Source organism: Danio aesculapii, chromosome 17 (assembly GCF_903798145.1).
Source record: "Danio aesculapii chromosome 17, fDanAes4.1, whole genome shotgun sequence".
In the NCBI taxonomy this organism is placed as follows: Eukaryota; Metazoa; Chordata; class Actinopteri; order Cypriniformes; family Danionidae; genus Danio; species Danio aesculapii.
The window spans coordinates 6,022,127-6,047,361 of NC_079451.1; the positions used below are offsets into that span (position 1 = coordinate 6,022,127).

The 25,235-nt window shown below is 36.0% G+C and overlaps 1 protein-coding gene across 5 annotated transcripts in view; it reads right to left on the reverse strand.

Moving 5' to 3' along the window:
* dnmt3ab (DNA (cytosine-5-)-methyltransferase 3 alpha b) overlaps positions 1–25,235 on the reverse strand; it is a 102,124-nt gene that overhangs the window by 23,655 nt on the left and 53,234 nt on the right. For all 5 annotated transcript variants that reach the window (XM_056476337.1, XM_056476336.1, XM_056476338.1 and 2 more), the window contains 5 exons: positions 13,340–13,678; positions 6,359–6,517; positions 4,125–4,232; positions 3,876–4,032; positions 16–150 (listed from right to left, as the gene is read on the reverse strand). In XM_056476337.1, the coding sequence (XP_056332312.1) occupies positions 16–150; positions 3,876–4,032; positions 4,125–4,232; positions 6,359–6,517; positions 13,340–13,678 (898 nt within the window). The remainder of the gene's footprint in view (positions 1–15; positions 151–3,875; positions 4,033–4,124; positions 4,233–6,358; positions 6,518–13,339; positions 13,679–25,235) is intronic.

The following is a 25,235-nucleotide window of genomic DNA, read 5'->3' on the forward strand; positions in this document are numbered from 1 at the left end:
AGAGTGTCTGCTCACCTCGAGTCCGCTCGTCGATCATTTCTTTGACCTTGGGTTTCTCTGTGACTGTGCTCTTGCGGGGCTTTTTGGCTGGTGGGGGCAAGTATGACGCCGCCTCTGGCTCCACCCACTCACACGTCTCATAAGGCTCCGCTGATAGAGGCACAACAACACATGTACAGTTAGAAAATCAATTTTGTCATGAAGTAAATACCACACTGTAAAAGCTGATTCAGATTGTAAAGATATAAAGTGCAGATTAATAAAAATATGTGTGGGAAATGATTGATATATCATTGTGTTTTCTGCAAGGCTTAGTGTTCAAATCAGATTTTTTCTCAGATCTGATTTTTTTTGCATGGCTGTCTCTTATAAATGTGGCTAATATCAGATTTGCAGTGTGAACAAGATCATGGTCCTACACTGACCCGCATGCGCAAAAGTACAGTTACGGACAGCACAAAATGTCTAATTATGCACACAATGTGTATACTCTATGAAGTAAGCACGTTGTTAGATCATGCTTATATGATTATTGTCCTTTTCACAGACATCCGTGTTGTATTTCATGAACTGTAAAGGGTTGTTCTGCTACTACTAATGCATATTTCGGCATTTGAAATCTAAAATAAGTCACTTGTGATTGAAATCATTTGTGATTTATGACAATCGCAGCATGTGTTTTTCTGATCACCGGTGTAGTGAACTCATCAAGAGTTAATGAGCAGCGGCAGACTTAACAGTGAAGGCAGAGTTGGGTTTGTGTCTGTTTGTATAGAGTTATTTCATTTTACTTCGTTATAATCAACAGACACAGAAGGGGGGGGTTTGGGTGCCCTGTTTACTCTCCGAGAGAAAGTTCCCCCTCCTTTGGATCCCCTATCCTCAACACCCACGACACTCTTCAGCTTCTCGATCAACCCGTGACCCAATTGTTAACCAGATTGGTTAACAAGCACCAGTTTTGCCCTGTTATTAAAACGTCTATAAACAGTTTTGGTAAAGTGTTTGCCCTGTGTGCCATTCTACTATGCTGCTGAGGGGTAGATGATGTTTGCAGCACAGAATGATGACGCATGTAGCTCGAAGATTATGTAAAAATCCGACATAACCGTTCACACTGCGCTCGCATTGCAAAACATCACATCTGTGTCTGATTTAATACTACATATAAAAGTGGCACAAATCTGAAGTGAAAAGATCAGATTCCATGCGGTTTGAGCTGTTCACACTGTCATTACCTGAGTTACATGTGGGCAAAAAAATCGGATTCGGGCCACATTTGCCTGCAGTCCCTACTGAAAAAACAACTTAAACCGGCCTAAGTTGGTTGGCTGGTTTTAGCTGGTTGACCAGCCTGGTTTAAGAGGGGTTTTGGCCACTTCCAGGCTGGTTTCCAGCCATTTCCAGCCTGGTTTTAGCTGGTCACAGCCTGGTTTAAGCTGGACATAGCTGGTTTTGGTTGGGCTCCCAGCCTGGCTAGGCTGGTCAAGCTGGTTTTAGCTGGTTATCACCCAGCCTGACTAGCTAAGACCAGGCTGGAAATGGCTGGATACCAGCCTGGTAGTGACCAAAACCCCTCTAAAACCAGCCTGGTTGACCAGCTAACACCAGCTTAGCTTAGGCTGGTTTAGGCTGTTTTTTCAGTAGGGGTGTAAACGTAGCCTCAGACAAAAACATCCTGTATCTTTAGAGTTATTTTAGGTTATATTTCATTTAATATATATTTTTGATTTTTAACCTTGCTCCTGGAGGCCTCCCAGAAAACAATTTTATGTTTAATAGATGTCTAATACAGTGGTTTGCAAACTGTGGGGCGCCAGCACCTATTAAGATGGGGTGCGAGACATTGAGGCGTGCACTCGAGTAAATTAAGATGACAATTTTTATGCATTCACTAGAGGGAATAATATAATTAATGTTAGCTCCACAGCTAACTATCAGGCACCAGTAGAGTTAATGCGTTCCAGTAAAATATATACAAATAAAATGAAGCGGGTGCTTTTTAAAATTAATGATGGTGAATGAATGAAAGTCAAACCGGTGAGCCGTCAGACAAAAAAGTGTCCTTCTGAATCAAATCAGCAGGATACCCTTCTGGATCTTTCACTTACTTTGAAGACACTACTAACTATGTTTATATGGACATCAGTTATTTGCCTTAATAAGACAATAATATAAGTAAGGTCTTACGTGAAGTGCTTTTTGAATGTTGCGTCACCAGGCTATACACGTTTCCTGCAGAGGCTCGTGTATTTTTGGGTGTTTCATCTTTAATTTTTCGACTTTACTGCAGTTCGTTTCAAGTTTCACTTTCACTCATGAACATTTAATTAACTTCCCCGTGACAAACTGGGGTATTCAACGCGAATATAAATTAAGGACTGGTGGAAGAGTGCTGTTTTAATAGAAAGCTAAATGAAAAGAAAAAAAAAACTTCCTCATTTCGCGATGTGTGTGCGGCCCTTTACTGACAGCCGTGTGTGTGGATCTTGTCACAAAATGCGGTGAAAAGTCCTACATGATGGTGGTTGCGGTGTTTACTTCAATACTGCCACTAATATATGCATTGTCCACGTCTTAATCCAGCAGGTTTAGTTGAGTTATGACTTTAGTCGCATTAAGGTAATCAAAAATTGCTGTTTACATGGTAGACTCTTAATCAGAGTATTGTCTTAATCGTATTAAAATCGTATTAAAGTATTGTTGCCCATGTAAACATACTCAATGTTCGACTCAACCACACTGTCAGGACTCTGCGAACTTGGCTTTGCGAAGCAGCATTTTCTGTATGTACGTACATCAAAAGCAAGAATGCTATGGCTCACGCTTATTGGCAGTGGAAGATGATTTACGGTTAGTCGTGTCAGGAATCTGACCACAGATTAGCATGTTGTCCTCACTCAGCCATCACACTGAATCAGGTAAGCTATATTTATGTTTCAATGTAATTAATTCTAAGCACTTTAAACGCAGCAAGTAATATGTGAATGATGTTTGCGCATGCCTTAGAATTTTGGCTCAAGGAAAGGGTGTCTGGGGGGGGCGCGAGTGAAATTGGACAAATTTGGGGGGGCATGTTTGAAAACCCCTGGTCTAATAGAAATCTAAACATAGACAGACTGGCTAAAACAGCTAAATTTGGGCTGTCAGCGAAAATCTAATAGACATCTAAGAATAGCCCAAAACTAGACTAGTGGTCAAATAGACATATTAAACAGACTTTATATGTGTAGTCATGTTCATTTCTGTTTATTTGATGACTAGTCTAGTTTTGGCCTATTAGACGTCTATTAGATTTGAACTGAGAGCCCAAATTTAGCCTTGTTTTAGCCAAGACGACTATGTTTAGATGTCTATTAGGCATCTTTTAAAAACAAAAAAAAATGCTTTCTGGGCTATTATCCAACAGAACTTTTTTTTTTTTCAAAGCAAAAAAAAAAGATTATTTACTAACCTTACTGGCTGATATTTTCGCTTGTTTTAAGGAAAAGCTCTTAATTATTATTATTATTTTCTGACGGTGAAAACTAAACTATATGTTTACTTTCTCTAATAACGTTTTAATACTTAGACTAGACAAAACAAGACAAAAAGTAAGAAAAGATTGTTTTTTGCATTGAGATCATTCAATTGCTGTACCTGAATACTGTTAGACTCCCCAGAAAACCGTCAAATCTTTTGAAACTGTATTCATATCGCAATGTTTATAGCAGAAAAATAAAATATAGCAATAACAGATTTTTCCAATATCGTGCAGCTCTAATCCAATTGACAAAAAGTTTAATTTCTCAGCTATCCCTTTAAACCAGTTTGATATTTTTATATGTAAAGCAAGCGGATATATGAATATCAGTAGGAAACCACTGCATTCTTACATTCAGGTGGATCCAGGCCTTTAGGTCCCGTGGGTTGAAATCCAGACATGGCCCATTCAATCATCTTTTTATTTTCCACATCTACTAACTTTGAAGAGTCAGTGTCGTCGCTTGCTGGGCAAGAGAGGAAGGTTTTACCTGCTCTAGTGCTGGCTACCTGAGAGACATGACATTCAAATGGTTCAATTAGATTATTAATGCACTGAGCTTCATTTACTATTTAGTTTGTACCACAAAACAAACTCCTACCTGTAGCACCTCAAAGATGGCTTTCTTGTACATTGGTTGCTTATTGTAGGTTGGCTGGTGAAAGGCGTTGTGGAAGGAACTCAAAGGCAACAGTTTCTCAACACAAACCTACAACAAAAACAACAAAATTATTTTTAACAAACATTTAAGGCAGTGCTTTAAGTAACAATACAGGGTGATTCAAAAAGGATACCACAACTTTGAAAATCGAGAACTCTGCAAAGAAGAAAACGAGAGCTAAGCTCTTTCTGTCATCGATTTAAGGAAGCTCTGTAGTTTCATTTGGTTGCTCATTTGGTCTCTAGGAGCGCTGTTGGCCCATATAACCTTCATTTCTGTTGTTAATGCAAAGATGGCGACTGCTCAAATATCTTTTTGTGTTATCGAGTACGGCAGAAGTGAATTATGGGCAAACCTATCTGGAAATGTTGCAGAATTGGATGTTCAATCAACTCGAAGAAGAAGCACGTCAATTCATAATTCAGCAGGATGAGGCACCACCCCATTGGCACTTATCTCGCCATGCCTATTTGGACGAAAGGTACCCAAAGCAATGGATCGGCCACCAGGCAGCTCATAACAGAGCACTTCATGACTGGCCTCCTAGAAGCTCTGACTTCATCCCCTATGATTTTTTTAAAGATATGGTGTTTCAACCACCTCTACTAGCTAACATTGAGGACCTAAAAGAAGGAATAACTGCAGCTATCCAAACCGTTACGTCCGAGATGCTACAGAAACTGTGCAACGAGTTCAAGTATCGCGTTAATGTCACTCGAATGTCTGGAGGTGGTCATATTGAACATCTATGAACTTGTTTTCCACTGAAAAAAAAATTGGTTAAGTACTCTTCACATTGATTAATTACCCACGGTTCCATCATGTTTCTTTAATAAAATACAGATTTTCTAAGTTGTGGTATTCTTTTTGAATTTCCCTGTATAATAAAATAACTTTGGCAGAATATAAAATATGAAAATACAATAAATTCTGTTTTAAGGCTTACAGGGATAGTTCACCCAAAAATGAAAATGTCTTCATCATTTACTCACACTCAAGTGGGTCTAAACTTTTAGAACACAAAACAAGATATGCTGAAAAATGTTTGAGAAAAGCAGTCATTGATATCCATAGTAGGAAGAAAAAATACTATGGAAGTCAGTGGCCGTTTTTCCCAACGCTCTTCAGTATATCTTCCTGTTCAGCAGAAGAAAGAAAGTCAAACAAGTTAAGAATTTTCATTTTTGGGTGAACTATCCCTTTATATTGTTTCCTAAAGGCCTGCTCACACTGTGCGATTTTTTTTATAATCCTAAACAACTGTAGCATGTCAGACTGCATGAACACGGCTCCCATGTCACACTGTAAGATCTCAGCTGTCATAATGTCAGAATGAACAACATCGAAGACGCGCCAAACATAAAAAGAAAACTTCCCTGGAGTTTGACTTCATCCATCCTTGACAGTTTCACTATCCCCGCTCTGAAATGATTCCTCATAGCAAATGTAAACAATCTGTAGTGGTACATTTGTGCACAGTGTGTCTCAATAATAAAACACGGAAAATCAAAAACTGGTTTGACATTTTCCAGTGGTCATTTGAATGGTCGTGTGAATTGCGTCATCAGATTTGGCGCTTCTATTGGTTCTTAGATTGATGCTCAATGCAGCTGTTGTCACACTGCAAGAAAGTGTCTGAAATCTTCTGGGAGGAAATGGAGGAAAATTCTGATCACAACAGGGATTAAGCGGCTGTCTGTGAACATGTCAAACCAACGTTCAAAGATCACCGATTTTAGCCTAGGATTTCAGGAATCTTTCAGGATTTCCCAAATTTGTCTGAGATGACAAAATCGTGGCTGAAACCTCACAGTGTGAGTAGGGCTTAAATAAAAAAGTGATTTTTTTAAAGACATATTTCAGCCAATAATGAAAATGACCTCATTGTTTACTCGTTATTTTCTCATTACTTTATAGTTCTTATACTACTTCTGTTGAACAAAAAATACAATATTTTAAAGAATGCTGGTTTTTGGCACTAATCCACTTGTATGATATGAAAAAAATACTACTGTATGGAGTTCAATTATTGCCAGCATTCTTCACAAAATCAATCGATGTTCAATGATTGAAGGGTGAGTAAATTATGGCAGAATGATCAATTTTGGGTGAACTATGTCTTTAAGAATAAATTTGCTTTACACTTCATGCAACAAAAGTGAATAGAAACTCACCACAGAAAACTTGCCATCGCCGAACCATGTGACCCATCTGGTGCCTTCGGCTGCCGGGCTGCGTCGAGTCATCCTCCAGGATACAACCCGGCCCGGCCACCAGGAGTATCCTCGTAACTTTCCCCACACCAGCTCATTAATTCCAAAACCTCGGCCATCCTGCAACAGACAAACATAAGATTAATCATGTTACATTCAAACAATAAAAATTAGAACAGGGGTATGTACTATTAAACGACCTACAAAATAATGTGCCTTTCTCAAGATGTAATGAAGTGTCAGGTGTCTGTGAAGTTTCAGTTCAAAATACCACACAGATCATTTGTTAAAGCAATTTTTAACCCAGGCTTATTTTGAATACGTACCCAGGTCTACATTTCTGCGGTCAGCGAAATACATAACCGGAGGTACGTCTTCTCGCAGTTTTTGTTTTTACAAATCCACCAGAGGCCGCTGTGTTTGCTTATTGATGATCTCAAATTTCTCTCGCGCTTCCTCTTCTTGCATAAATCCACCAGAGAGCACAATATACAGTACACTTCAGCAGACCAGGCCAGCTTGCTGTCGACTAACTGGCTGACTTCCACCCCCTTCCCTAAACCTAGAGCTGCACGATTCTGGTTAAAATGAGAATCGCGATTTCTTGCCTAAAATCAAGATCGCAATATTCTCACAATTCTGTAGAAGTAAAATTTATATCAGTAGGCTAATATTATTGTTATTTCTCAAACATATGGTAAAGCAACAATAATATGTGTAGGTCTACTGTTGGTCTGATGTTGAATTTTTATGTATGCTTGCAATCTGTCATTGACAACATTATTAGACCATTTTTTTCTACTGGTAAAATCAGACATTTGTCATCATCAGATTCCCTCTTGCATTGTATTTAACATTGTATAGGCTAGAGTAGTTATACTGACACTGTTAAACATTTATTCTCATGCACAACACTGTTCGCTATGAAAAAAAAAACATTTAATGCTTGTAATCATAACTCTAAAATGCGATATGAATATTCAAATGATGTTGGCGCTTTCTGTTTCATTTTTACTGCTAAGTGACTGCTAAGAACTTGAAAATATGATTGGCAGAATCATAGAAATGCTGGATTAAGATCGTCTAGGGGGTCCAATCGTGATTGCAATCTTTTTTTGATTAATCGTGCAGCTCTACCTAAACCCAACCGATTGTGTTTTCAAAAGCAATTTAGAAAAAGAAAAGCTGTAGCGACCGAGTGATTTCACCATGTTTTCAGCCTGTTGTTTATTTATTTTATTTTTTACTTTTGTTTTACCTGGTTTCTGGAACCATTCTTCACCGGACTCAAACCTCGTAGTTGCAGTTAGCTCTGTGCTCCATATCTGCCGACGTAGGCGGTGAGATACTGGGCAAACTGGTAACACCAAAACAGCTGACCGCATGGTGGTAAGCGGTTAGCTGGTAGCGCAAAAAGGAACAGACTGTCATACCACCCTGCATTGTCCATACATCTGGCTACAGAATTTCCGCTCTCTAGAAATGTAGACCCTAACCCTATCCACAATGAGCCATTGCGTTTGGCAATTTTGGAGTAAAAGCAAAAAAGCTTTTTTAAACAAGTTTTCCTGTTTCTTTAAATGCAAATGAGCTGCTCCTCTCCACCCCTTTCCAGAAAAGGGCTGTGCCTTTACAGCATGTGTCTCAGTTAATCTCAAGACAAAACATTATTTTACTTTATTATGTCTTCCGCCCTCACGTGACACTAGAGTAATCAAGAACATGTATGATCTGAATGCATTTTAAAGCCTTGTCAGTTTAAACTCTAGATATAATGAGCGCACAAATCTCAAACACACACAGATTTAGGCAGATGTCAGGTATTAAAGTACAATTCTCTTAATAATTATAAAACACAAGGGTAAATCAAAAACACTCAGTTCACGTAAACCAATGGTCTCAAACTCAATTCCTGGAGGGCCACAGCTCTGCATTGTTTGGCTCCAACCACCTCCAACTCACACCTGCATAATAGTCTCTAGTAGCCTTGAACACCTTGATTAGTTGGATCAGCTATGTTTGATTAGGGTTGGAGCAAAACTGTGCAGAGCTGCGGTCTTTCAGGAATCGAGTTGGAGACCTATGACGTAAACTATTGGTGTGAAAAAAATTGATGTCAAAATTAAGTACGTTTTTATTTGAAACAAGAAAAATCATCTTCATTTTGCTTTGAAGTAAGTTTCTTTTGCTTACTCCATTGTGCGTTTATTTAGCTTGATTTAAGGAAAAACTCACTTTTGAGTTTTGTTCTTTACTTGTCTAGATAGAAAATGCTTCTTGATTTAAGAATTTTTAGATAACTGGAAAACAAAACAAATACTCTAAACAGTATCTCGTCACCTTAGAATTATAAGGTTCTATCTGACGATTTTGTCAAAATTCAATTATTGACATATTCTTATTAAATGATATCTTAATTACATTATGGGATATTTTTTTATAAGTTGTTTACATTTTAAGACATTTTATTTAAAAAACAAATGTTACACACATACTGTTTGCTATACGGAATGCAAAAACTTTGAAGTTCAATATCTCAAAATCATTCAAAACGCAGATAGAACCTTATAATTCCAAGGTGATGATCTTCTGTTGCCTATACACTCTCAGAAATAAATGCGAGCTGTCACTGGGGTGGTACCTTTTTAAAAGGTAAACATTTGTACTTAAAGGGTCCATGTTGGTACCTCAAAATTATATATTAGTACCTAAAAAATTTAAAAGGAACACTTTTGTACTTTTTAGGTACTAATATGTATCCTTGAGGTATTAATTTGGACCTTTTAGGTACAAATTCGTACCTTTTGAAAAGGTACCACCCCAGTGATAGCTTGCGTACCTTTATTTCTGAGAGTGTATGCTTTTTATGAATCAAACCACTAAAGTTAAACAGAAAATCACTCACGGTTCTGAATAACGTTAGTACCTTAATAAGAATACATCATTCACGCATATAAATGTATTATTGTATATAGAGTATTTCTTACTGATCTATGCTAGAATTTAAAGATCGTCAGCAGTCATGGCTGGAAATCTGGAAAATAATATTTCCAGATACTTTGCTTGATTTACTCCCAATTTACACATAAAACAAGCAATTCAGCAAAAGATGGGTGCCGTTGTTTAAACCTGACTTTCAAATCTGTTTAGCCAGATTAGTTCTAGGATAACTTAACATAATCCTGGGATTTCTCTAAGAATGATTAGCTTATCAGTAAGCAGAGGTCAGAGGTCAGATATTAGATATTAGTCTAAGCACAAGTTAAGCTCTAAGGAAACTTTCCGACAAACCAACCAAAGCCCAAAGCTTGGTTTTTGGTTTTATATGTTTGCATGCATAAACACTAAAACTTATACCTTTTTAAAGTTTACTTCATTTTATATGCAAGCAGTTGATACAAGTGCACTAGAAAGATCTATCTGTGCAAGTGTCTGTGTTTTTTTTTTATTATAAAAAAACATTATATAAATGTGGATATCTTTTAATCCCCTTACGCGAGCACTCATAAACATAATTATCTATTGTTTTTTGCTGTCTCTAATGTTTAGCTTACCAGAACTTTTTCATCTGTGAATGAATGGCCTTGTTCAGGGCTGATGTCTTGTGGACAAACTAATAACTGCAAATACAATTTTCAGTGAATATGCAAGCTGAGCATACATTTACATGCTGTCAAAAAAACAGCCAGTGTTTGTGAGTAGTAGCTACAAATAGACAGCAAAGCATGCTTATTTGGTGTAAAACACTATTTTAAATTAAGAATACACATATTTATGTAGTTTGAAATCTGATGTTTCAGAAAATATGAGGGGTCAATACTTTCGCTTTTTTTTTTTTTTTTGCTGGACACTAAAGCAACCTATGGTGTGACATAGCAAAAATTAGGAAAACACATCTTAATAATATGCAAATAGTGTGAGAGTAATGTATTATATAGTGCTATTTATTTTACATGAAGTTATGAATAATATCTATTTTTTTATGTCTAATATCTAATTTTATAATGGTTCCAAGAAAGTTCTTAGACAAAAACTTAACACGAGTGCATCCTGGGCTTCAGTTCCATGAATGGGGTCCTTCAATTTATTTAAGTTTTCCATGGAACTGTCCAATTTTAAAATAGCATAAAGTGTCACACCAGAAGACATGGATCAAGTTTTTAGAAATTTATGGATGAAACAATGATTGGCGTTTACTAAAACACTAACTACTAGCACTGCCGTTTACTAAATTAGGCCTGATGCATTTATCCATAACTTTCTAATGTTCTTTTTCTATTATAACAGCTATAAGACAGTCACACTATAGAACAGAAATTTACGATAACGAGTTTAACGGTTATCTTAAATCCTTTATTAAAACAAAGTTTTTAATATTTCGATTTTTTAAAAACCGAGGAACATTTATAAGTATTAATGTATGTATTATTTCATCTTTGCTTCAAATTACAAAAACCGAAATACCGCTTGTGCGAGGCATTTCTAATGCAGCGTCTATGGGCAAGACATTAAATTTGACATTATTCTCTCTTCTGTCTGATGTTATCAGTCTCACACATTTTTTTTTCTTTTTCTGGAAGTCTTTATAAACACCATCATGTTTTTCTTTTATTATTTGAGCAAATAAGACTCTATAAGAATAAAAAAAACTATTTGTTGTATTCTTCCATTCACTGCACTCTAAGTTTTCCCAACTATAACGACTTCCGCTACTGAGAAACCCGGAAATGTAAAAAGGGTCAATAACAGCAGTTTTTATAACAAGAGGTCCAAGGAAGAGAAAGAGCTGCATTTTTAATAACAACAATACAAATGAACCCTTTTCACAAGATTATGAGGCATTTAACGGTCATCATAACCTTAAATTTTTGAAAGGTTTTTGATTTAAAATAAAAAGTGTGCATATTTATATGTATTTATGTATAGTATTATCTTTGCATCACATTACAAAAACAAATTACCGCTTATGCAAGGCGTTTGTCATGCAGAGTGTTTGGGAAGGACAGTAAATTTGACATTATTTTCTCTTCTTGCTGTCGCTATCAGTCGCACATAGGGCTGCACGATATTGGAAAAATCTAACAATGCAATATTTTTTTATTTTGTGATGTATATATTCGATATGAATACAATTTTACCAGATAACTTAATATCTCTATTTGGAAAGAATTTATAATGTTAGATCGATTGGGAGTGCATCTCTATAAAATCTAATAAAGTATCTATAAAATTTTTGTGGTCCCCGACATATTTTCGTTGTGGTCTGTGCTATTTGCAGTGCATTTCTGTATTTGCATGTGTTGTATTTTCATGCATAACTATCTATAAATACAATCAAGAAAAAGATACAATTAAAAATTATCGGGGCCAAGCAGCCCAGCGGCCACATCATAAACAAGCAAGGCAACAAGCTACAGAGCAACAGGAAAATTTGGCAGCATGGTCTGAGCCAAATTTGATGGAAATTGGGCTAACGATCTATGGAGAGTTCAAAACAACAGATTAAACTAATTGATGGTGGACAGGAAGTCATGTCCATTTTGGACCAAGGGTTAAGAAGTTATGAGAAAAAAACGCGACTGAAACGCTACATGTAATTTCAGACCATGGTTGCCATAACACACACTAAGTTTGGTGTGAATACGTCAATGCGTTACGGAGATATTGCCTCAAGTCCATTTTCGCTAAATCTACATTAAATTTGTTCGCAAGTTAATTGAAAACGGATTATCTTATCAGCTTGAACGCAATAACTTTTGGACAGCATGGTCTGTAGATCATGACATGGATCATGTTGATCATCAGACAAACAGCCTAGGACGAGTACATTCAAATAGGTTTTGCGAAAAATTCGAAATAGCGAAAACATTTCATGACGAAAAATTACATCACATGGTGCGTTTGAATCCAAAGTTGTTGGGGTTGAAGATCAGACTGTTCTCTGTCAGTGTGCCAAAGTTTGCGCAAATGCCACAAACGGTTCATAGGGCTGCCATAAACTTCCAGAGCGGAAGAAGAAGAGGAAGAAGCCAGAAGAATAATAATAAAAACCGGAACGGATACAATAAAGTGTGTTATCGTTTCCCGAGTCAAACAGTATTCAAGTACAGTAACTGAATGATACAAATAAAAATAATTCTATAAAATTAATTGTAGTTAAGGTCATAAATAGTACAATTTCTTATACCTGAATGTTTTTAAAATCATTATACAATCACAGGTTTAAAAACCATAAATTGTGATACAAACTCAACATTGCATATCCTGCGATGTGACTATTGCGAAGATCACATTGTGATATCGATGCTGAAAATATATATTGTATATTGTGCAGCCCTAGTCTCACACAATTTTTTTTTTTCAAGTCTTGATAATAACATTGTGGAGTTTTTATTTAATCTATTTCAGCAAATAGGATTGTAAAAAAATTAAGTTTCCCCACTATGTTGACTTCTGCTACTGAGAAACCCGGAAATGTGAAAAGAGTCCTTATATTCATGTCTGTCATGTGTGACAATAAAAACACAACCTCATCAACAACCCACGTGAAATATGCACAAAATGTTTTTTTTGCCAAACAGTGCATGAACACAGTGCATAAAAAAACGCAGAGCGAACAACACAATCTCACGGCAATTCGAAATGTTTTGATTTAGTGGCTGATTCGTATGAATTCATATGATCTCATTTGAAGAATTTTGCATGATTTGCTCATCCCCCAATGATGGTTGGGTTTAGGGGCTGAGTTGGGTGCCATGCCTGCTTTTTAAAATCGTACTTTTTGTAGGACTAAACGAATTTTTACAAATTAGCCACCAAATTCACAAAATGTAAAATAGTTAAGTTTCCTCGTGAGATCAGGCTGGAACGAACCACTCAAACCCCAATACTGCTTAATACGTACTTCAAAATGACGAATGATAGTGAGCAAGCGTGTCCTACCTCGTATTCTGACTCAGTGGACTTGGGTGAGGTCTTGTCTCCGTCCCCTATAGACACGGGCTCTGGTGTTGTGGCAACAGTAGGAGAGGCTGGATCTGTGGGCTGCTGCTGTTGCTGCTGCTGGAATGGTGGAGGTTGCTGCTGAGGAGAAGGCTGGGGTTTGAGGTTGGTCTGATGTTGAGCTTGAGGCTGCTGCATTGGCGGAGTTGGCGGCGTTGGTGGCATCGGCGGGGAAAAGAACAGCGGGACGGTGATCACGTCTTTTTTAGGCGCCGAATCTACCTCGCCATGGTCCTCCATTGAGTTCATCACAGACACCAGTTTCGCCTTCTTCTCTGCCTGCAACGTAGGGAACAGCGGGACAGGAAGAAGACGAGGTAAAGCACACAGAACACTAGTGTCTTTTCCTGAAAACAGCACACAGTTCAGCGCTTGAGTAATAGTGACTACTCGGTTTGTTTATAGTACTTTAAGCCCACGTGCCAACACAAATATCCCCATCCTCTTGATTGTCGCCCCTTTGAGCGTGATAAGTGGCTGAAAACAGTCTCCTTTTCATTGCATTGAAAGCTGTTTGCGATCACTTCGTAACAATGAGCATGTAATCCCCCACCACACACACACACACACCCACCTATCCTCTCTTGGCTAAGATAGATGTGCTCTGAAGAGTTCAGTGAGTTTGTCCAACCTGACTCTAAGCTATTAGGTCAAAAACAGAGGACACGAGCCAAGCCATGACTTAAGCAGCTCACAGCAAATCCCCAACAGCTGCACCTCTCTCGACCCTCTCCTTCTCTCTCACTCGCACGTGAATCTCTTTCACAGCTGTACTTTCTCTGCTGTTCGGGTCCGGCTCCGTCTCCAATTTCACTCACACACACGTGAACCTGGCAGGGTCGGCGTGTGAGTGTTGGTAGAAAACAGTTGGATCTGTCCCCAGAAAGCTCTCCTCACGTCTCTCTTTAGATCACTCCCTCCATTATGGTGTCCATACATTCATATAAGCCCGCAAAAAAAAGGGGCTGGGTGGGGGGAAGCTCTGGAACCAAGAGCTCATGAGTGTGCATGAATAGACGGGATGAGTGTGGAGTAGAAACATGTGGCCTCAAATCAAGAAGCCCCACTGTAGTTTATAAATATCTGTATAGCTTTTTCTATGAGCTGGGCCATATGTGCCAGGCTGTTTGTCTTTGACAGCGGTTGCCGGTGGAAAGAGTGTTTAAGCGAGCGGTTTTGTGCATATGTGCATGCATTTATCTCTGTAGGAATCTTGGTAGAGACCAGTGGTTTCCTGCCAACACTAAGTACATTTTTAGGGAGATGTCTTAACATAGCGACTTTTAACATATAGAACAGATTTTATATTCCGAATGAGCAATACTCTTGCGAAAACTCATTTGCATCCATTTCAAATAACAAATTGATAGATTGGTGTTCACTATAATAGTTGACAGAATAGCCATCCATATAAAAGCAGATTACATTTGAGTTATGTTTTTAGATTAAAGGGCACCTATGATGAAAATCCTCTTTTATAAGCTGTTTGGACAGAACTGTGTGTAGGTATAGTGTGTCCACAGTCATATCGGAGTGATAGAAACACAATAAGTCTGTTATTTTAAATTTCCTGACGTTAAAATAGGATCCAAATCCCTCCCCTTTTTGAGGCCCACCGCAATGTGACATAGGAGTGCGGTTTTCCCCGCCTAATGAAGTCATTGACAGTCGCATATAACATGTCTCCGTAGTAACATGTATAATCATATCAACAAGACAGGACGTGTGCAAAGCAAATGGGATAAGAGATCTGTTCAGCTCTCTGCGATCATCAATCATCCTCAAATGTGATCATGAATAAGTTTTACAAGTTTAAAACGTTTTTAAAACCATGCATGTTTGTAATGAATTACAGCGATTTTACCGTCTTCACCACAGCCACATCGTGTCAGTACAATTATAAAAGAAGAAGCTGCAATCCTGGTTTGTGGACGTTAAATTACGTCCACGTTTATTTTGTACATTAACATAACACATGTCCAGATAGTAGTGTATATTAACGTGTATGCTGTCACAATTGTCATGCAAAAACAGTGCAAAGTTAAACGTGCACACTGTGTGTGCGTATGTGCGTGAACGACATTGTGTGTGACTCATTGTTGCAGAGTTAACTCCACAACAAACACATTAAATAATCATTGGAAAAGTTCTTACTGTAGTATTTCTCACAAACATTACGTGAGATCTGCTTCCTTCGTGTCTGTCACTGTGCTGTTTATCTGACGCAGCCGGAGACTGAGGCACACTCTGATAAGCATGTGGCAACGGTGGGCGAGGAGAACTATGATTAAAGGCACAGACAACAAAAACAGCTACATTGTGTTCAGAGCAGAAAATCCTATATTCTGAAAGGTGTAATAAATAATCTGATGAGTGTTTTGAGCTGAAACTTTAGAGACACATTCTGGAGACACAAAAGACTTCAAAATCTTGCTCCAACAAAATCTTGAAAAAGGGGTAAAATAGGTGTCCTTTAATGAATAAAATGTTTGTCAGAATTTCACTAAAGGAAATGTCCACTGTACCGAGTCTACAGTGTCCTTAATACTGTACAACTGAAAATGTGGTATAGAGTAAATATTAAGCTGATTATCAGCAGTACAATACAGGCTAATTTAGTGTTTCCTGATGTCTCCTAAGGGAATCCTGTACAAGGAAAACTACTGAAGTCTTAGCGCAAAGCCTTGGGGGTCTCTTGGGACAGCCTGTGTCTGTCAGATGGTCAATCTGAATGTAATATCAGTCAGGGACCTCAAAAGTACAAAAGTAAAGATTCACTGTTATATACAATGCTATGTTGGAACCATTTGATGGTTATGATGGAGGATATTTTTATCCTATCTGGGGTGATTTTGAGTCTTGATGCGGTCATAACTTTTTCTGGTTTTCAGCTAGCAGAATTATTTTTGGTGACAAATCCTATTTTAATACATATTTTGAGAGAATTCTAAAATATACTCTGGACAAATTTACTACCCTTTTGTTATGTTAGGGATGAAAACATCCACAAAATTAAACTGCTGTAAAAATGCATCAGATAAATTTTTTTTTTGCATACATCTGTGAATCAACCCCAGTCCTGATCAAAACTACTAAATTCCTTAGTGCACAGGATTTTAACTCTTTAATTGCCAAATTCACAAATTATGTCACTGATTGAGGTTGTCACCGACACAAAATGAGGTATTTTCAAAATAAAAAGTTATCACCTTTTATCACAGTCTTGGACACATCAACAATTAGTAACAACATTGGCTTTGATGCATTGTTAGATTTTCATTTTTTCTCCCTAATTTACTGTTAGTGGTTGTTTTTGCCCCATTGACTTGACCACATTTTTTTATTACAAAACCATGACACCATATAATCATACATTTTTGATTGTTGGTGGTTTTCCCTGTTGGGAAGAGGTAAAATTTGTAATTTTACTGTTGATCATCAGTTGGCCATTAACCCTTTTGATAGGCCTGTGCAAAAAAAGCTTCAAGATTTTATATGGAGTTTAACAGCAAATTAAAACTTACCTTAATGTGTCTGAGAAAATCAAAATATGCATCTCAGCTCTAGAGAACTACATGGAGTAAACAAAAACAAAGACTGTGTATTTATACACCATCAAATGTGGATATAATGGATATCATAGAGGCAAAAACAGCCACCAAGAGTAAATTAGGGAGAAAAAATCAAAATCTAACAATGCATCAAAGCCAGTGCTTTTACTAATCATTCACATGTCCAAGACTGTGATAAAAGGTAAAAATCCAATCCACGATTACTCTTATATTGAAAATACATAATTTTTTTTTTTTTTTCACCAAATCAGTGACATCATTTTTGAATTTGGCACTTAAATAGTTAAAATCCTGTAAATTTCTAAGTGATTTAGTAGTTTTGATCAGGACTGAGGTTGATTAACAGATTTATGCAAAAAAAAAATGTAAATATTGATCTGATGCATTTTTACAGCAGCAAAGGGGTAGTAAATTGTAACAGTCAAAAGGGTTAAAATATATATTTTTTGTAGTTAAAAAACCTGAATATTTACTACTATAAAAAATATTATTAAACTAATGTCATTAAAGAGCTTGTTTTTAAATAACCAATACTAAATGTTAGGTGTATCAAACTGTACAGTGACAGGAAGAAAAGAATGTTGGTTTAGGGAGTAAGGAATGATTTTATATATATATTAAAAAAAAAAAAAAAAAAAAAAAAAAAATATATATATATATATATATATATATATATATATATATATATATATAGATAGATAGATAGATAGATAGATAGATAGATAGATAGATAGATAGATAGATAGATAGATAGATAGATAGATAGATAGATATAAAGAGAAATAGACAACTCACTCTCTCCCAAAAAAATTGGGGGTGGTTAGAAAAGCACTATGGCTGTAAGTGGAGATTTGCTTCTGGACATATTTTTTTTTCGCCCCAGCTGTAAATGCCCCTCTTCGGGGGCCTCACTGTAGCGAGTCTGGCTCTTGAAATTGAGGTAGGGGGAGACGAGGAGGAAGGAAAGGGGGAGGGAACCAAGAGTACAGTACTTTACAGTCTTTGTCGGCCACAAACACACAGCCCAGCTTGGCAATAACAACATATATAAGCAGCATGTCATCCACTAGAGAAAGCTTCAAATATCCAATGATGCTGTGTAAATGTAGAGACCAGAGTAACAGTATGTATTTGAGATTCTGGAGAACAAACCACAACAAACGTTAGCTAATCAAGCAAATGTATTAAATACACACAATTACGATTATTAGAAGCTTTAAAAAGTTTGTCATTGGTAGGGAAAGTGGCTTGGCTGACAGTCTTATTTGTATAGAAATCTTTGGAAATAAAATCACATGAAAGGACGTGAGCTGGTCGTATCAAAAATGCATGAATGACGTTACACTAATAAAGCACTGCCCTCCTAAAAATAAAGCTTCACTATTGGCATTGGTGGTTCTATGAAGTCCCTGTGAAATCAAAATAAAGTTTTTAAGATGTTAGTATCAGTATGTTAGTCTTAAGCATATCTACAAACAAGCCTGCTCCAAACAGTGGTAAAACTAGCTTGAAGAACATATACACATCCAAAGCTTGCAGTTTGTCACTTCCGCCTAAATGAATGAATGATTTTTTTGTCACCTCATACTTCAGTTTCCATTAAATCTTCTAACCTAGTGGTACGTGTACCATTAGTGGTACGCAGGCTTCCTTCTAGTGGTACGTGAAGTAATCACTGAATAATTAAAGTAAAAAAATGAACACACTTTAAGCCTTTGCCGATGTGATCAGTAAACTGATTTTAATAGGCTAAACCTTTTATATGATTTTAAATTTTATAATTTTTGTTATGTATTCTAGTAATTGAAGCTAATCTCCTCCCCATGTAATGGTTTTTGGTGGCGTATCCTGTATTTTTATATCCCAATGTTGACAAGTACGGTTTAATGACTTGCTTTTTTGACACACAAAGCCTACTCTAACATGCAGTAAACAGATCTAATTTTTAAATTAAATATGTAAATTCAAATCATATATTTAAAATACAAGATAAAGTTTAGATTTTAAAGATATACAAATAAGTCATATATACAGTTGAAGGCAGAATTATTAGCCCCCCTTGAATTGTTTTTTTCCTTTTTAAATATTTCTCAAATTATGTTAAACAGTAAAAAGGAATTTTCACAGTATGTCTGATAATGTTTTTTCTTCTGGTGAAAATCTTATTTGTTTTAATTAGGCTAGAATAAAAGCAGTTTTAAATTTTTTTAAAAGCCATTTTAAGGTCAAAATTATCAGCCCCTTTAAGCTATATTTTTTTTCGATAGTCAACAGAACAAACCATCATTATACAATAACTTGCCTAATTACCCTAACCTGCCTAGTTAACCTAATTAACCTAGTTCAGCCTTTAAATGTCACTTTAAGCTATGTAGAATGTCTTGAAAAACATCTAGTCAAATATTATTTACTGTCATCAAAGATGAAAGAAATCAGTTATTAGAAATTAGTTATTAAAACTTTTATGTTTAGAAATGTGTTGAAAAAAATCTTCTCTCCATTAAACTGAAATTGGAGAAAAAATAAACAGGGGGGCTAATAATTTAGGGGGGCTAATAATTCTGACTTGCAACATTAACTGTACATGCAACATTTATTTCAAAATGTATAAAAAAAGAGATTAGGACAGTGCCATTTTAAATATATTTTAAAAGCACATTTTAAAGTGGCTGACAACAATCAATATTCATAATAATAGGAATTAATCTCCCTCGTTTTTGGACTGTTCAGAGCTGTAGCTGCTTAATTAGGCCTGTTACGCTACTGTACTTTAATACTGGTCATTATGGTGGTACTTGAACAGACCATTTTTTCTGAGGTGGTACTTGGTGAAAAAAGTTTGAGAACCTTTGTTCTAACCAATCAAATGCCTTCTAGTATCTGACATATCCCGCCCCATTCAAAAAGCTAATGCTATATGCAATTGAGCTCAACCAGTCTCACTGGCAGAGCTTTGATAATAACAAAATGCTATTGGCTGTTAATTTTATATGGCCCACCCTGTCTTCGTGTTTCAGTTCAAATTAAATCTCGCATCGAACAAAAACGCACATTTCAAAGCACTTAATGGGACCTTTAAACATCCATAGGAAAATAGTTACATTGAAAAAGTTTTATATATTATCAGATATTCCAAATTGTATGGCTTAGTTTGTGACTTTGCTACTGAATGTTGCTCTGTGGTTGCATCCCATAGGGGCACAAATTGATTGCAAGGACTTTCAAATAAAAAATGTTATTCTGGCGAAATGACTTGCCTAAATCTACGCAAAGTGCGAACAGCTTCTGGCCATCTAGAAATATCAAAAGATCTGTTTCGTCAATTCTTAACTGATTAACACAACGCAGGCTAATTCTGAAAACGTTCCTCGATATACATTTCTGGAGAGCGCCAAATACGTCCCAGGAGCTACGTTTTTTTTGCAGTTTTTGTTTTCGCGAATCCACCAAAGGCCGCTGTGTACGCTTTTTGTAATGTCAAATTTCTTTCACGAGTGCCTTTCATGCCTGCTGTTCTGGCATAAGTCCACCAGGCCGCTGTTGACAGACCCAAACTCCTCCTTCCCTAAACCCAACAAATAGTGTTTTCAAAAGCACCAATTGGCCTGCCCACCAACTTCCCCAAATCCCACCAACAGTTTTAAAAAGCAATCCAGAAAAAGAAAAGCCCTCGCCTGATTATTAACACGTTTTCAGATTTCACCATATTCTCACCTGTTATTTACTTGTTTATTTTATTTTTAGGATTCTGTTTTTGTCTTAGCTGCTTTCTGGAACCGTTCTTCGCCAGACTCAACCCCGCTGTAGCAGTCAAATCCTCTCTTCGTCTCAAGTCCACCGACATAGGTGTCGAGCTGTCGAAACTGGTAACAGTGGGAAAGCTATCCATACGGAGGTAAGCAGTCAGCTGGTAAGCGCGAAAAGGAACAGCGTCATAACCTAGCGTTCGTTTTAAAGACAAAATGCAGCCATACGTACTTCTTGCTAAATAATTCACAATCTCCAGAAATGTATATACAGAAGGGCTACGTTTTCAGAATGAGCCTATGTTGGATTAACTGGCTTGTTTATTTGTATATTTTAAAATAGCACTACTAAACTAACTTAGACTTGTCAAGGCATTTATATATCTCTGCTTTCTTGTTATCTGAAGTTCTAATACACTCATTTGTAAGTCGCTTTTGATAAAAGCATCAGCTAAATCAGGGCACAACCCCCAAAATAACAATACCAGTGACTCGAGACCCCCACATTCCTCGAAGGCGGTTATAAATATACAAATGTTGCACACACAACAATAGACCTACATAAAAACGAGCATATTGACAACACAAAAAAAGTGCAACCATCTAACAAGGCTATAATTTATACAGTCATTTATTATTTTTTAAATTTAATATTAACCTCACCTAACGACACTGGTGGGCACAATGTTTTCAGCACAAGTGTATTCTTGGTTTAATTTTGGACACTGCCACTCAGAGATTATTCTCAATGTTCAGTTGTGGCCTGTATATATTTTTAACGTAGGCCTATTTGACTGCTATAAAGATGTCAGGAATTTTACCCTGGTGCTTTAAAATCAATCTGCTGCAGCTGACGCTATTGCTGTGTTGTTAATCTAATGGAAACACACCAATCCTATGAAAAGAAATTAAAAGGCTGATGGCTTTTTATTTGCATGTTGTTGCTTTTTCCATGTAACTATAAACTACTACTTATATCTTCTTAGGGTTATGAATAAACTATGGTAATTCTAATAGTGTAATTAAATTTATTTGACTTTTGGAAATTATCAAGCGACCCCCTTTGTCACGATCACCAGTGGTCTTAACTCTATAGATTGCTTGAATACATGCACAATCACTAACGGACTACAAAACTGCCATTTCATGGACTACAACTCCGTACATGCACTCCGCTCACACACACATGTTCCGTATCCTGACTGATTGCATACACACCACCGGAGGATTGTCAAGGACAGATTACAAACACTATTTAAGCAGCACACACACTCTCTTTAGTCACCGAGTCTTGTTTACTGTAAGTGACAATACAACGCGTTTCCTTTGTCTTGTTTTGCCGTGTTTGGATCCCCACCTTGATAATCTTTTTATCCCTGTCTGCCGGCTGCCTTCCGACCTCTAGCCTGTTACTTTGACCACGTTTCTGGATTGTCTAAATACATCTGTTTGCACCCATGGCCTGACCTCCTCAATAAACCTGCATGTGGATCCGAACTCTGTTGTCAAAGTCACTCCCATGGTTACACCCTGTCATTGTCCCTGGGAACCACTGAACTCAATCACTAAATGTAAATGTACATAAGCAAGAGGAAGAAATAAGGTTTGCAATGTTAAAAACACAGAATATTTTAAAGAAGTTGCTGAAACTTTTATTTCAGAATGTTGATGTGCATCCAACTGAAACGGAATATTGAGTAGGAGGCGGGGCTTTCTTTTTGCGCATCATACCTTGACACTTGACACTGTATAACAATAATTAATATATTTACAGTACTGTGACAGTTGGGTTTAGGGTTAGGGTAGATGTTAAAAAATACAACTTATTGGTAACATAAATAATACTCGGTACAACTACTGTTTTTACATTATTGTGATGGTTGGATTTAGGGTTGGGATGGGGGTTGCAATAAACATTGTACATTTTATTTCACATAACTTTTAAAACAAAAATAGCATTAGATTTAACACTAAAATAGAATATCCTTCAGCCACTGAAGTAATAAGATGCAAATCTCTGGCTTTTAATATTCTAAATCAGCATCAGCGCTAGGAAAACGAACTTAAAAGCCACTATGGGACTAAAAATGTGAACAGAGAATAACCCAGAAGCTTATAGCATTAAGTGCTATACTATCCTTTTCAGTTACAGTAAATACAGTGCACATAAATCCAGCAGTGAAAGGTAAGAAGGGTAACATTGTGATAAAGAGATTTTTAAAGCTCTAAACTAAAGCCAGTTTGCTGTAATATAGGAGCGCTACCTATATCTGAAAGGAAACACCCATGGCCTTAAGCTTCTCTCTACATTACAATGATCAGCCAAGCCTTTTTTCCCCCAAGAAAGCTCCTCTGGCAAATTCTTTTATATAACCTTTTTATATAAATCTTTTTTGCAATTATTTTTATACCACTAGCTAATGCACATGGATGCCTGTATTCAAGATTCCCATGCATGTTCTGCATTCTGAGTATTTTGCTGCATGCACAGCCATGAAAAGAAAGTGCATGCTTAAGAAATATGATTATATACAGGGCTCACTATAAGGACTGCCTGAGGTAGGTGTGAGATGGTTTCAGGCTCCATAAGCCAAGTTTTGTTTGCATTCACTTATCATGCTCATTTGATTTTAGGTCTTAAAAATTAAAACATTTGGATTTCTGTGACAAAGTGAATGTTGTAGTGTGCTCATTTAAACACCGCAACAAGGGGGGTCTCAAAAATAATACATTTGCAAAAATAAAACTGGTACACGCACAGCACATTTCACATTTACAAAATCCAGTTCATAAATTGAAAAAGTGTGAATTCACAAGTAAAAATCATGTTTTCCCAAAGGAATTGAATGTGTGCATTTATGAATTGTATTTTCAGTTTACTTGAATTTAAAGTAACTTTGTAAATGTGAATTGTGTAAACATTTTATTTTGTAAATGTATTATTTTTGAGACTGATCTGGCTCCATAGATTTAACACTTTTAAAAAATGACTTGTGCTGCTTGTTTAAACTACTTATTTAAAATGTGTTGAAACAACACAGTTCTTAAGGATTTTTGGGGGGACAACTTAATTCTTTTAAGTTCAATTCACTTCAATGTTAAAAAAACAATAAAGTAACTTAATCTATTTGTGTTGGGACAACATGAAGAAATTGTATGGAACCCAGATATTTTTTACAATGTAGCAACAATAATGAGGAAATAGTTTAATAAACGGTTTTAATTTTGAGAAAACATATAAAATATATTTGTTTTTAAGTATAAACATTTTTATTTTAAGTTACAGTATTATTTAAATTATATATGATATATAATATATTAATATTACATTATTAACAATACATAAGTAGTTTAAAATGTTGTAACATATTTGTAATAAGCTAAACATACATTAAAATTAATAATAATAATGTATAATAATGTATATGCAGATGTATATGAACAAAAGATACTAAAAACACCAACATTATGTAATGAAGAGTAGTTAAAACATATTTAAACTCACAACGTCTCACTGCTAGCTCATGTTAGCATAACAGAATAATAAAATAATATAAACAGATAAAATGTAATAGTGGATTAATACATTCTCTAGATATACTTTCACTATTAGTGCATGTTAAGTATTACAGTTAAATCGATGTTACAAACGTATAAGAGTCTCAGCTGAATGATTCTTTATACACAACTTTATTATTACATAAGTAATAATAGCAGTACATATATAACTCCATATCTCCATATATATATATATATATATAATTGAGGACAGAATAATTAGCCCCTTTTTGAATTTTTTTTTTTTTTATATATTTCCCAAATGATGATTAACAGAGCAAGGAAATTTTCACAGTATGTCTGATAATATATTTCTTCAGGAGAAAATCTTTTTTTGTTTTATTTTGGCTAAAATAAAAGCAGGTTTTATATATTTTTTAAAAAACATTTTAAGGTCAAAATTATTAGCCCCTTTAAGCTATATATTTTTCAGATAGTCTACAGAACAAACCATCATTATACAATAACTTGCCTAATTACCCTAACCTGCCTAGTTAACCTAATTAACCTAGTTAAACCTTAAAATGTCACTTTAAGCTGTATAGAAGTGTCTTGAAAAATATCTAGTAAATATTATTTACTGTCATCATGGCAAAGATAAAATAAAACAATTATTAGAAATGAGTTATTAAAACTATTATGTTTAGAAATGTGTTAAAAAAATCTTCTCTCCATTAAACAGAAATTGGGGAAAAAAATAAACCGGGGGGGCTAATAATTCAGGGGGGCTAACAATTCTGACTTCAACTGTATATACAAGTACACCCCATTTTGAAAATGAATATTTTTATCCATTTCTCAGTGAATATGGGTAATATACTTTGGAGCATTTAAAAAAAAACAGATTTATTAAACAGATATATTTATTAAAATAATATTTTAGTCACAGAACATATTTAGAAATGGAAAGATAATACATTTAAATTCATGCAAAATATTGCAAAAAAAGACAACTTACAA